Source organism: Ruditapes philippinarum, unplaced genomic scaffold (genome assembly GCF_026571515.1).
Source record: "Ruditapes philippinarum isolate M1 unplaced genomic scaffold, ASM2657151v2 ctg464_1_1_1_1, whole genome shotgun sequence".
NCBI lineage: Eukaryota > Metazoa > Mollusca > Bivalvia > Venerida > Veneridae > Ruditapes > Ruditapes philippinarum.
The window spans coordinates 156,707-171,681 of record NW_026867304.1 but is presented as its reverse complement, the minus strand read 5'-3'; the positions used below and the strand labels follow the sequence as shown (position 1 = coordinate 171,681).

At 33.5% G+C, this 14,975-nt stretch overlaps 1 protein-coding gene across 1 annotated transcript in view; it reads left to right on the top strand.

The window, feature by feature from the left end:
• The window catches only part of LOC132735627 (disintegrin and metalloproteinase domain-containing protein 10-like), a 58,699-nt gene that overhangs the window by 22,977 nt on the left and 20,747 nt on the right, over positions 1 to 14,975 (top strand). Inside the window, exons 6-11 of the mRNA XM_060722602.1 lie at positions 1,852 to 2,052; positions 2,781 to 2,927; positions 5,639 to 5,825; positions 6,490 to 6,662; positions 8,416 to 8,614; positions 9,867 to 10,023. Of these exons, the coding sequence (XP_060578585.1) occupies positions 1,852 to 2,052; positions 2,781 to 2,927; positions 5,639 to 5,825; positions 6,490 to 6,662; positions 8,416 to 8,614; positions 9,867 to 10,023 (1,064 nt within the window). The remainder of the gene's footprint in view (positions 1 to 1,851; positions 2,053 to 2,780; positions 2,928 to 5,638; positions 5,826 to 6,489; positions 6,663 to 8,415; positions 8,615 to 9,866; positions 10,024 to 14,975) is intronic.

Sequence of the window (14,975 nt, the reverse complement as noted above, 5' to 3'; positions counted from 1 at the left end):
AGACTGCGCGGATGCGCAGGCTAGTCTGGATCCATGCTGGTAGCAAACCCGTTATGTTGGTTTTGTCATGGCGCGGCTCATATAATGAATATATAGGAGATTAGTTTCAAGTGAATTATGCTAACAGAGCTACAAAAGTAATTCAGTGTAGTGTTTAAAAGTGCATAATACATATAGATGATATTTGTTTTGTTTAGTGTGAATTATGCTAATATATTATTTAACACTGAGAAGTAATAAATTGTAGTTTTTAAAAAAAGTGCATAATTATACATACTGGTTGGGGAGATAACTTCGGCTGGTTGATAAACTCGGCTTTTTAAAATTAAATCGAGTTATCGGAATTTTTTATCTAATCAAGCTCACCATCTCGTACTATCGCTGGAATTCGACAATATCTGGAAATTTTGTCAAGTTTGGTAAGATATTTAAAAAATAACACAGACTTTTACCTGTTTGTTTACAAAACATGCCTATAAAAAGTACGGGAATCCCATTGTTGTGCGCATGTGCAGCAGATGCTCATTTTGAGGCCCGCACAGGGGTACTTTTATATATTGACCGACTACCGGTAAAGCAGACAACGTCTGTAGACGTATACATTTTGTAGATGAAATTCAGACTCACTTTTGTCTTGCTAACTCAGAAAAAAGGCTTCTTACACAATTGTAATCTTTAATTGGAATGGATTGAAAGACTGATTTTAAATGCTCCTTTTATATGTTAATGTGTAAGTTGAATACCACTAAATTAATTTCTTCTTCACTCTGTTAAGCTAAGCAAAAATAAATTTGAATCACTAATTCTTTAACTACATATTTCGTTATACGTTAATAAATGATAATGCATGTGTTTTTACGTAAAATGGTTTATATGTTACATAGAACGGTGCATATAAATATTGTGTTATCATAGATATTCATTATACTAACGTAATGCTCAACAATATTGGTAACAAATATCTTTTATTTGACATAAATGAACAGCAAAGAAATAATAAAATGTCTAAACATGTTATTTTACGTTTTAACTTACTCATTTAAGAAAAAAAACAAAGAGCCGGAATTATCTACTCGCGCGCGTTAAAAATATCCTTTTTTACGTACCTCTTCCAAGGCCTCTCAAAATTACCCGTTATGTTTCTAAATATAACTTTTATGGTGATACCGGAAAATCGAAGAGCTGAAGTTTATTATGGTGTAAGATTCATCAGAATACGTAAACAAATAAATGAAATATGCCCCCAAAACACTGATTTTCGGCGGAGTTTATCTCCCAAACCAGTATAGATGATATTTGTTTTGTTTAGAGGGAATTATGATAATATTTTATTTAACACTGAGAACATTGAAGATTACAGCATTTTAGAGAGAGGATATATATTGATATACAAAAAGGACAACCTGTTCCTGGTTGTTGTTGCTTCCATTGTTACATGTTAAAATATTTTTTTCTTGCTTATCAGACACCAATGCTAGACAAACCTGTCTTACAGCCCAATGTGTAAGACAAGTTGCGTGCTTTAAACTGATGTCATTCCCGCCCGCCTCTTATGAATGAATTGAATTCTTTGGATGACATCATTTATCCGTTATGAATAAAGTTGTGAATTCATACGCTACTATAAGAAGAAAGTGCTGAATTGAAATATTTTTTTCATAATGTCTTACTGAAATGTAAGTAATATGTAAGAAAAAATGTCCTACACCAGCTGTTGTAACAGACCTGAATATCTAGCTCTCGGAAGGTCATTTGTTACTACCTACGTTTTTGAAACAATACATGTATAGTCTACTGAGCTTTTTTTGTTTTAACAGTGTTAACAATTTTGTCCTTTATTTATTTTTGCAGCATGATTCCGCCTGGCAGGAGATTCAGACTGAAGATACACACCAGAAATATACGGAACAAGCCAACCGGAAATCCGAGAAAATTGTTTCCCGCAAGAAGAGATCTTCGTTAATAGATGTTAATTATAAGAAGAATTCATGCTTCATGTCGCTCATGTCCGACCCTTTCCTTTATGATCACTACCTGGTCAAATCTAACGGTGTAAGTACAAAAAGTTCAAGGCCTCTGAATCTAAAAATAGATTATTCTACATGTTTCCTTGTTCAAAGATACATGTATTGTGTTAAGGTCATTTAAGTGAGCACCATAGAAGATAAAATTTTTACATCTTTTTGTGAGAGTTAGTTTTTAAAAAGAAATTAACTTTGTCGTCCACCCTGTAAGCTCAACAGGGTGAGGACAGATAAGTAATATCTGGGTCGCTGGTTTAGACCTGGGACAAGGTCCCTCAGTTCCTGATACAGAAATGTGGGATAAGTAATTGCAGAGAAGTTGGTAATTACTGGTTAGTTATCCAGAAATTTAGCCGGTTAGGTGGACAACCACTGTGATATGACCAAAAACGTATGTAAAAAAAGCCAGGAACACAAACAATCTCAGCAGTGCCAATCTGGGGTTTAATGACCTTATATCATATATATCCAGATTTATAAGAACACAATAATAGTTGTCACTTTTATTCCTTGGCATAGACATTAATAGAAGTACACGTATATATATCATATTGCATTTATTTATCAACCAGATTACAACAATACATAAGTTATAACAGTGTATGTCTTCCATGTTTCTTTTGGAAGCAAAGAAACTTTTCAACTTGGTTTTTATCCAGATAGAAAAAGGAACATGATATACTTGTCAAAGTTTTATTTCAAATAAATCATCATTTATCTTAGAACTAGAATGATTATATTTGGTTTTTCTTTCAGAACAACGAGTTGGCAAGAGACGCTATATTATTATTTTTTGCTAGTCATATTGATGCTATAAAGAAGATATATATGGCTACAACTTTTGCGACGTACGATAATACAATATCATACACTGCTGTTACATTTGCTGTACAGAAAGCTAAGGTAAGTCATTTATGGAGAAGTTTGTTGTTCTTGTTTCCAAAATTTTGGTCTAGATTTGTTTCTACATGTTATTGGTTAACTTAACGCATAAGCTGATGGTGGCAATTTTGAATCCAACCTGAGGTGCAATTGGGGGAAAAAATTTCTACTTGTCCTGCATCGAAGTCTCTTAAATTCTACTCCTAATTAGTCCCCTACCGGTTTACCGGAGGGGACTTTAGGTTTACCCTCCGTCCGTCCGTCCGTCAGTCAGTCCGTCCGTCCACAAAACTGGATCCCGCGATAACGCAAAAAGTACTGAAAATATTTTATGAAACTTGATATATGGATAGATGGCAGTATGGAGATTATGCATGTCTTTTTCTTTTCTTCCTATGTTGAAAATTCTGGTTGCTATAGCAACAAATCTAATGAAAATATGGCAAAATTTTCACATAACCTGGATCCCGCGATAATGCAAAAAGTACTGAAAATATTTTTATGAAACTTGATATATGGATAGATGGCAGTATGGAGATTATGCACGTCTTTTTCTTTTTTTCCTGTTCTGAAAATTCTGGTTGCTATGGCAACAAATAGACTGAAAATATAGCAAATTTTACACAAAACCTGGATCCAGTGATAACGCAAAAAGTACTGAAAATATTTTTATGAAACTTGACATATGGGTAGATGGCAGTCTGGAAATTATGCACATCCTTTTCTTATCTTCCTGGTTGCTATGGCAACAAATGGACTGAATTTCAAGATTTCTGATTCTAGTTTTTTAAGTTTTTTCACTATATGTTCTTTATTTCTTAAGGTATTATCTGCAAACTTTAAATATAAGTTGCTAGTCATCAACCACATCATATGTGACAAAGTTTACAACTCTAGCACAAAATTTATTAGAATTACCTCCCTTGAACTTAAATTTTCATGAAAACAAAAATATTGTTTTTTTTTAATAACTTCTTTTTTTCTGAATGTATCTACTTCAAACTTCATAATTATATATGTTTCTTATTATCACTTAACATTTGTGAGAAAGTTCAATACTCTATCAAGACTATTTCCAGAATTAGGCCCCTTTTGAACTTAGACTTTTTTTCGAGAAATTGGTAATTTTTACTTCAACTTCTTCAATCATGATAGGATTTTCTTCAAATTCCCACATCATAATAATATGACAAGGTTTATAAATCTAGCATCCATATTTCCAAAGTTATCTCCTCCTTAAACTTTTAATTTTTCTTATTCGTTCTTTTAACTTTCATTTACTTCAAATTAAAAATAACCATTCTTTATTCATACGTTCATTACTAATTGTTCTTTGTTACACTCACATCAGGTATGACATCTTGCATCTTTATTTCAAGAGTTATCTCCTTTTTAAAAATTTTGCTCTTAAAAATGTTATATTTTGATAACAGGGATGTTTAAAAAATAACTGTAGAGTGTCCTTCAGTCCGTCTGTCTGTACATAAAAACTGTTTCCTGTGATCACTTTTAAAGAACTTTTTCAACAAATTTACTTAAAATAGAAACATAAGTGAATTGCCAATGGCCCTTCAGAATGTTGCTGGGGTTCTAACCGGTAGGGGACTTATGGATTGCTTGCAATACTATGATAATTGCTTGTTACTAGTACAAGTGGACGAGTGTAATTTTTGATCTCTGGAATTCAGAAGTTACACAGTATAAAACATTTTTGAGTGCAAAACACAAAAAAATTGTTGCTTTTTGTTGCTCTTAAAATCATATAAAACAAAATCAATATGTACAGAAATATTCATAATTAGTCCTTTCGTTGAGCTCAAAACAGAAAATCAGTTAGACCTTTTATTGATAAGTGTTTTATATCAATGTGGCCGAGTTTTTACTAATCAGACTAGTAATCTTAGGATTGCTGGGCCGATGGTTCATATTTTCTCAGGGCCAAGCCGTTGTTTCATTTGGACAAGAAACTTTACACTCACTACTTAGAACTATGAATTTGAGACTGTTTCAATAAGCTTATAGCTTCCTACATAACTGAACTAAAGGAATTAAATTGAATTGAACTAAGATAAATTTGTATAAACTAAACTAACATTATATCTCTTGTATGTTTTAGATTTGTATAAACTTAACTAACATTATATTTTTTGTTTGTTTTAGATTTGTATAAACTTAACTAACATTATATTTCTTGTTTGTTTTAGATTTGTATAAACTAAACTAACATTATATTTCTTGTATGTTTTAGATTTGTATAAACTAAACTAACATTATATTTCTTGTATGATTTAGATTTGTATAGACTAAACTAAGATTATATTTCTTGTATGATTTAGATTTGTATAGACTAAACTAAGATTATATTTCTTGTATGATTTAGATTTGTATAGACTAAACTAACATTATATTTCTTGTATGATTTAGATTTGTATTGACTAAACTAACATTATATTTCTTGTATGATTTAGATTTGTATAGACTAAACTAACATTATATTTCTTGTATGATTTAGATTTGTATTGACTAAACTAACATTATATTTCTGGTATGATTTAGATTTATATAAACTAAACTAACATTATATTTCTGGTATGATTTAGATTTATATAAACTAAACTAACATTATATTTCTTGTATGATTTAGATTTATATAAACTAAACTAACATTATATTTCTTGTATGATTTAGATTTATATAAACTAAACTAACTTTATATTTCTTGTATGATTTAGGTGATGACACAGGCTGATTGCAATGATGTAGACCTCAGACAATTCTGTCAACCTAACATCGACGTCAGTAATTTCCTAAATCTCAATTCACTTATCAACCATGATGGATTTTGTCTTGCCTACGTGTTTACATATCGGGATTTCTCCGCAGGAACTCTAGGCCTAGCCTGGGTTGGGGCCTCAAACTGTAAGTATCAAAAATTGGTTGTGGGTGGTTGTGGTAGTTTACCACTGTAAACCAGTTTGCATATTCACCAGAGCACAGTTCAGCCACTGTATCACTCTTAGGCAGACTGTAACGCAGTTTTAACAGTACTAGAGACTTAATTTTGACAAAGAACTTTTTAAGATCAGTACATGCCTTGCCAGAGTAGAGGTACAGTGAGGTTGACTGTAGAATGGATTTCGTGATCAATCACAATGAAATTTTACATTTTTTCCTGTTTCGGCGACATATGACGTTATACTGTGTTGGTCTGGCATTAAAACAGCATAACAGCTTTCCTCCAGAGACTGCAATTTTCATGAAAATTTTAAAATGGATTTAAGAGTAAAATATTGTGAAGTGAACAAAGAAAGTAATTTATACATTGCAAACAACACTAACAATCCGCGTTAAGTACCAAAAAGAGGTCAAAATATACATAAAAACCTCTTACTGTGCTAGTAAAGCAGTAGAATTATAGTGATTGATACTGCAAAATCAGTCATTAGTAAACAATTAATAAATTATTGAATCTTTTTACTTTTCTTAAGATCTTAATACATTTTTCTAAAGATTGAATTTCTTGAAATATTTTGGCTCATCTGGAGGTATGCAACCTTTTTACCAATCAAGCAATACTTTACAGCTGCGTCTGGTGGAGTTTGTGAGAGAAACAAGAAATTCAGCGAGAAGTCCGCAACCGTGTCAAAAAGTTTAAATACAGGGATTGTATCAACAGTAAATTATGGCAAGGAAGTGCCTTCTAAAGTGTCACAACTGACTTTTGCTCACGAAGTTGGTCATAATTTTGGCTCGCCGGTAAGTCGATTAACGATACACTGTGCTCTTCCTTGAGTAAAATATTTTTGTTGCAGTAATGTATTGAAATCTTAAATATCTTGAATATGTCTAATTTGAATAAAAGAATAACTAAACTATGTATTGGAAGGTGCGTTCCCTTTTACAGACTAAGTAAAGTTTTAAAGCTATAATCGTTTCATATGCACGGTACTGCACGACTTAGCATATATTTTGACATTACATCATTTGCATTATGCAAACATAACCCAAAGGCATGCTAAATGTTAGGGTTATACTATAGGCGCGTCAAAGCGAAAGTAATATTTTTTCACTGTGAACAGTTCTTATGTTGGGTATCTGTTGAGTATGTGATAAATAGAATTTTATATTATATTCACGTAAATTCAATACTAAAATTATTGAACAAAGTTGAATAAAACTGATTTTTGTGCCCCCAAGTTAGTGGCGGGCATTTAGATTTACCCTTGTCTGTCCGTCAGTCCGTCTGTTCGTCCTTCCGTCCGTCCGTTCACTTTTGTGTCGCACGTTACTCAAAAAGTATTTGACCTAGAGTCATGAAACTTTACAGGAATCTTGATCAGCATGTGTAGTTGTGCACCTGGGTATTTTTGTCTGGATATTTTCAGTATTTTCAGAGTTAGTGCCCTTGACTTAGTAAAATTTTGCAATTTTCAACTTGTGTCGCATGTAACTCAAAAAGTATTTGACCTAGAGTCATGAAACTTTACAGGAATGTTGATCAGCATGTGTAATTGTGCACCTGGGTATTTTCATCTTGAAATTTTTAGTATTTTCAGAGTTATTGCCCTTGACTTATAAAAATTTTTGCAATTTTCAACTTGTGTTGCATGTAACTCAAAAAGTATTTGACCTAGAGTCATGAAACTTTACAGGAATGTTGATAAGCATGTGTAGTTGTGCACCTGGGTATTTTCGTCTGGATATTTTTAGTATTTTCAGAGTTATTGCCCTTGACTTAGTAAAATTTTGCAATTTTCATCTTGTGTCGCACGTAACTCAAAAAGTATTTGACCTGGAGTCATGAAACTTTACAGGAATGTTGATCAGCATGTGTAGTTGTGCACCTGGGTATTTTCGTGTGGATATTCTTAGTTTTTTCAGAGTTATTGCCCTTGACTTAGTAAAATTTTGCAATTTTTAACTTGTGTCGCAAGTAACTCAAAAGTATTTCACCTAGAGTCATGAAACTTTACAGGAATGTTGATCAGCATGTGTAGTTGTGCACCTGGGTATTTTCTTCTGGATATCGTTAGTATTTTCAGAGTTATTGCCCTTGAGTTAGTAAAATTTGGCAATTTTCAACATGTGTCGCATGTAACTCAAAAGTATTTGACCTAGAGTCATGTAACTTTACAGGAATATTGATCAGCATGTGCAGTTGTGCACCAGGTATTTTCGTCTGGATTTATTTAGTATTTTTAGAGTTATTGCCCTTCACTTAAATTTTTGCAATTTTCAACTTGTGTCGCAAGTTTCTTAAAAAGGATTTGACATAGTCATTAAACCTTATGGGCAGGTTGCTCAGCATATTTTAGATTTGCACCTGGGGTTTTGCTTGTGGATTTATCCAGTATTTGTAGAGTTATTTCCCTTGAATTAGTTAAAAGATTGACAGAACAGTGGCGCGGTGGGGGCACCCGTGTCCTATGGACACATTTCTAGTTATTCAACTCATTCAATAATTTATTTATTGAACCGACACTCATTCAGTATCCTCTATTTATTATAGCATGATGATGGTATAGAATGTGCACCGTACGGAACGAGCGCCAGCGATGCTAGTCAGGGAAATTATATAATGTACGCGAGTGCGACAATGGGAGATAAACCTCACAACAGTATGTTCTCACGCTGCAGTAAAGACAACATTACACGTGTCATACATGCTATAGTGAACAAAAGCCCAGGCAAATACAACTGCTTTGAAGGTAAAAATATATCATCAGAGATAGAAAATTCCAATTGTCTGCTCGTATTTATTAGTAGAATTTGAGTGAACACGATGCAGGTCGAGTAGAAAAATGTTGCCTGGATTTATAAGCTATTGGTCTTGCAGGATGAGTGACTCAGAAAATATTTTTCGATGCCTTATCATAATTCAGTTTCCATTTTATCTGTATTAGATAGAAAACAAATGTTGCCCTGTCGACAAAATTGTTGATAATACCAATTTTAATCTGAAGAAATATTTTAAGATTTCTATTTGTGTTAATGGCATTAAGGCATAATATGCCTCAGAAATGAATACTTTTTCACTTCTTTACGTAGGGTTACATGAATTTTATAATGTTCAAATAATGGTTACTTAGCCAGTTAGATGGCTTATTTCATGAAGGGAGTAACGCTTAATGTGACATGACTTTTTATAAAAGTAGCAAAATGTAAACATATAGTATTTTGACTTCCATATAAATTATGTATCACAATACCATACTTATTGCCAGAAAGCAATAGATTCATACATTTGGCCGATAAGTTGATGTTTGTAATCTGTAAAAATACTCTAAAAATAATAGGCATTTGTGACTGAAATAAAAAGCATTTTATTGGGCATAGTGGGGCTTTAACAGTCAGTCAAAAATAGCTTTTTATTTTACAAAGAATGATAGTTTAATTTACACAGTTTAACTTAAAAAAAATTTCTAATTCCTCAAAAGCTACATTTTTTATTTCGAATTTAAGTATGTGATCTTATTCCAAAATACCTGAAAAAGCCACTAGTGGGTACATGTTTATTTTATATTGTCAGGGCATTTTTTACTTCTTTAACAGGGGCCGATAACAGGCCCCTTCACAATTCAAAATTGCACTTTTTTTTTCACAAAGTGGCGGGAAAAAATTTACAATTTCAAAAGAGATTTCATAAAATTTTGGGACTTTGTCTTCAAATTTCATTGTTTACCTTCTGGTAAAACTTGATTTTTCCCTATTGCAAACATGTAAATAGTTTTAATCAAGTTATATGGTATTTGTGCATGTTTACCAGACTCAAAGCAGATTTTACAGAAATTATTATCAAGCTTCATCATATCCGGTTTCAAAATTTCATTAAATGGCAAATTTGATTTTGTCATTTTTTCACAATTTTATGACATATCGCGCTTTTTTCATTAAATGAACAGGCCAAGGCCTCTTCACAATTTTGACAAAAAATGCCCTGATTGTTGTTGTTTATTACAGAGAGTGGACCATTCTGTGGGAATGGTATAGTTGAAGACGGGGAGGATTGTGACTCTGGTTTCTACAAGGATGAAACAGACAATTGTTGTATAGCTCGAAATACACCTGGCTACACAGAAAAGCAGGCCTGTAAACTGAAACCTAATGCTGTGTGCAGGTACAATACTGTTACTATGTCTCTTTTGCCTTGCAGGGTTTTTTTTCCAGGATTTTGGGAACATGACCCATACCCATGGAATTGGGAATTTAAGCGATGTTTTGTGAAAAAAAATGGGAAAAAGGCATGACTTAACTTTTGCTGTGATTAAATATATGGAAAGAATTATTGTCTAGGATGGCATCTTCAAATATTTAAGAATGAAGAAACTCCTTTTTTCAAAGATTTTAGAATTTGTTATTCAATACTTTTACTTTGTAACTTTCAATTGGGAATTCTTTCCTGCGGATTGGGAAAATTATATACTATTTTCAATTGGGAATATGACCGAATATCGGCAATAAAATAAGCCAAAAAAAAAAATCCCTGCTTTTTAGCCTACAGTCCTAAGATTTAGAGTGCACACTTAAATCTACACTCCTGAAATTGTGCTCGTAGCTAGTAGATGACCTATATTGAATTTTGGGTCTGTAGGTCAAAGGTCAAGGTCACTGTGGCCTGGAACACAAAAGGTGATGAGAATAGTTAGTAGAGAACATTTAAATCTTCTGTCTTAAGATTTTGCCTGGAGGTTGGTCATGGCTAGGAGATGACCTCTGTTGATTTTGAGATTTGTCCTCTGTTGATTTCAAAGGTCAAGGTCACAGTGGAGTTCTCTACAGAAAGACTTGTCTTACTTATAACCATTTTGGTCTACATTCATAAAATTTATTGTGGAGTTTGGTCATGACAAGAAGATGTACCCATTGATTTTGTGGTCATCATTGATTGGTTTGAGAGGGCATACATGCTTCAGAAACATTTATTTTGGCTTATTATTATGAGGGGCCTACATGTTTTAGAAAGATTGCTTTTAGCTTATTATTATGAGGGGCCTACATGTTTCAGAAACATTTCTTTTGGCTTATTATTATGAGGGGCCTACATGTTTCAGAAACATTTCTTTTGGCTTATTATTATGAGGGGCCTACATGTTTCAGAAACATTTCTTTTGGCTTATTATTATGAGGGGCCTACATGTTTCAGAAACATTTCTTTTGGCTCATTATTATGAGGGGCATACATGTTTCAGAAAGATTTCTTTTGGCTTATTATTATGAGGGGCATACATGTTTCAGAAACATTTCTTTTGGCTCATTATTATGAGGGGCATACATGCTTCAGAAACATTTCTTTTGGCTTATTATTATGAGGGGCATACATGCTTCAGAAACATTTCTTTTGGCTTATTATTATGAGGGGCCTACATCTTTCAGAAACATTTCTTTTGGCTTATTATAATGAGGGGCATACATGTTTAAGAAACATTTCTTTTGGTTAATGAGTGGCCTACATGTTTCAGAAACATTTCTTTTTATTTATGAGGGGCATATGTGTTTCAGAAACATTTCTTTTGGCTCATTATTATGAGGGGCCTACATCTTTCAGAAACATTTCTTTTGGCTTATTATAATGAGGGGCATACATGTTTAAGAAACATTTCTTTTGGTTATTGAGTGGCCTACATGTTTCAGAAACATTTCTTTTTATTTATGAGGGGCATATGTGTTTCAGAAACATTTCTTTTGGCTCATTATTATGAGGGGCATACATGTTTCAGAAACATTTTTTTTTGGCTTATTATAATGAGGGGCATACATGTTTAAGAAACATTTCTTTTGGTTAATGAGTGGCCTACATGTTTCAGAAACATTTCTTTTTATTTATGAGGGGCATATGTGTTTCAGAAACATTTCTTCTGATTTATGAGGGGCATACATGTTTCAGAAACATTTCTTTTTACTTATGAGGGGCATACATGTTTCAGAAACATTTCTTTTTATATGCCCGAAAGGGCATATTATGTTATACCCCCTGGCGTCCGTCTGTCTGTCTGTCTGTCCGTCCGTCCGTCCGTCCGTCCGTCCGTTAGCAATTTGGTTTCCGGAGCATAACTTAAGTTCCATTTGGCCCACAATGTTCAAACTTCATAGGATGATTGCCCATATTAGGTAGAAGACCCCTATTGATTTTGGGGTCAAAAGGTCAAAGGTCAAGGTCACTATGACCTTAAAACTGAAAACAGTTTCCGGAGCATAACTTAACTTCCAATTGACCCACAATGTTCAAACTTCATAGGATGATTGTCCATATTAGGTAGAAGACCCCTATTGATTTTGGGGTCACAAGGTCAAAGGTCAAGGTCACTATGACCTTAAAACTGAAAACAGTTTCCGGAGCATAACTTAAGTTCCATTCGACCCACAATGTTCAAACTTCATAGGATGATTGTCCATATTAGGTAGAAGACCCCTATTGATTTTGGGGTCAAAAGGTCAAAGGTCAAGGTCACTATGACCTTAAAACTGAAAACAGTTTCCGGAGCATAACTTAAGTTCCATTCGACCCACAATGTTCAAACTTCATAGGATGATTGTCCATATTGGGTAAAAGACCCCTATTGATTTTTGGGTCACAAGGTCAAAGGTCAAGGTCACTATTACCTTGATACTGAAAACAGTTTCCGGAGCATAACTTAAGTTCCAATTGACCCACAATGTTCAAACTTCATAGGATGATTGTCCATATTGGATAGAAGACCCCTATTGATTTTGGGGTCACAAGGTCAAAGGTCAAGGTCACTATTACCTTGATACTGGAAACAGTTTCCGGAGCATAACTTAAGTTCCATTTGGCCCACAGTGTTCAAACTTCATAGGATGATTGTCCATATTGGGTAGAAGACCCCTATTGATTTTGGGGTCAAAAGGTCAAGGGTCAAGGTCACTATATCCTTAAAACTGAAAACAGTTTCTGGAGCATAACTTAAGTTCCATTTGGCCCACAATATTCAAACTTCATAGGATGATTGTCCATATTGGGTAAAAGACCCCTATTGATTTTGGGGTCACTAGGTCAAAGGTCAAGGTCACAATTACCTTAAAACCAAAAACAGTTTCCGGAGCATAACGTAAGTTCCATTTGGCCCACAATATTCAAACTTCATAGGATGATTATCCATATTGGGTAGAAGACCCCTATTGATTTTGGGGTCACAAGGTCAAAGTCACTTTTACCTTAATACTGAAAACAGTTTCTAGAGCATAATTAAAGTTCCAATTGGCCCACAATATTCAAACTTCTTAGGATGATTGTCCATATAAGGTAGAAGACCCCTATTGATTTTGGGGTCACAAGGTCAACGGTTAAGGTCATTATTAATAACTTAAGTATTAATCAACCTACAGCTGTAAAATTTTATAGGATGAACAGCGAATTCCATGTCTTACAAATGCTTCATCCTTACTAAAAAAAAACACTTTCGGGCATATAATGCTCCGCCTAGCGGTGCTCTTGTTATTTATGAGGGGCATACATGTTTCAGAAACATTTCTTTTGGTTAATTAGGGCCATACATGTTCCAGTAACATTTCTTTTGGTTTATAAGGGCATACATGTTTCAGAAACATTTCTTTTGGTTAATTAGGGCCATACATGTTCCAGAAACATTTCTTTTGGTTTATGAGGAGTATACATGTTTCAGAAACATTTCTTTTGGTTAATTAGGGGCATACATGTTCCAGAAACATTTCTTTTTATTTATGAGGGGCACACATGTTTCAGAAACATTTCTTTTGGTTAATTAGGGCCATATATGTTCCAGAAACATTTCTTTTGGTTTATAAGGGCATACATGTTTCAGAAACATTTCTTTTGGTTAATAGGGCCATACATGTTCCAGAAACATTTCTTTTGGTTTATGAGGAGCATACATGTTTCAGAAACATTTCTTTTGGTTAATTAGGGCCATACATGTTCCAGAAACATTTCTTTTGGTTTATGAGGAGCATACATGTTTCAGAAACATTTCTTTTTACTTATGAGGAGCATACATGTTTCAGAAACATTTCTTTTTATTTATGAGGGGCATACATGTTTCAGAAACATTTCTTTTTATTTATGAGGGGCATACATGTTTCAGAAACATTTCTTTTGGTTAATGAGGGCCATACATGTTCCAGAAACATTTCTTTTGGTTTATAAGGGCATACATGTTTCAGAAACATTTCTTTTGGTTAATTAGGGCCATACATGTTCCAGAAACATTTCTTTTGGTTTATGAGGAGCATACATGTTTCAGAAACATTTCTTTTGGTTAATTAGGGGCATACATGTTTCAGAAACATTTCTTTTGGTTTATGAGGGGCATACATGTTTCAGAAACATTTCTTTTCGTTTATGAGGGGCATACATGTTTCAGAAACATTTCTTTTGGTTAATTAGGGGCATACATGTTTCAGAAACATTTCTTTTGGTTTATGAGGGGCATACATGTTTCAGAAACATTTCTTTTGGTTAATTAGGGCCATACATGTTCCAGAAACATTTCTTTTGGTTTATGAGGGGCATACATGTTTCAGAAACATTTCTTTTGGTTAATTAGGGCCATACATGTTCCAGAAACATTTCTTTTTGTTTATGAGGGCCAAACATGTTTCAGAAACATTTCTTTTGGTTAATTAGGGCCATACATGTTTCATAAACATTTCATTTGGATTATGAGGGGCATACATGTTTTCAGAAACATTTCATTTGGATTATGAGGGGCATACATGTTTCAGAAACATTTCATTTGGATTATGAGGGGCATACATGTTTCAGAAACATTTCTTTTTATTTATGAGGGGCATACATGTTTCAGAAACATTTCTTTTTACTTATGAGGGGCATACATGTTCCAGAAACATTTCTTTTGGTTAATGAGGGGCATACATGTTTCAGAAACATTTCTTTTTATTTATGAGGGGCATACATGTTTCAGAAACATTTCTTTTGGTTAATGAGGGCCATACATGTTTCAGAAACATTTCTTTTTATTTATGAGGGGCATACATGTTCCAGAAACATTTCTTTTGGTTAATGAGGGGCATACATGTTTCAGAAACATTTCTTTTGGTTAATAGGGCCATACA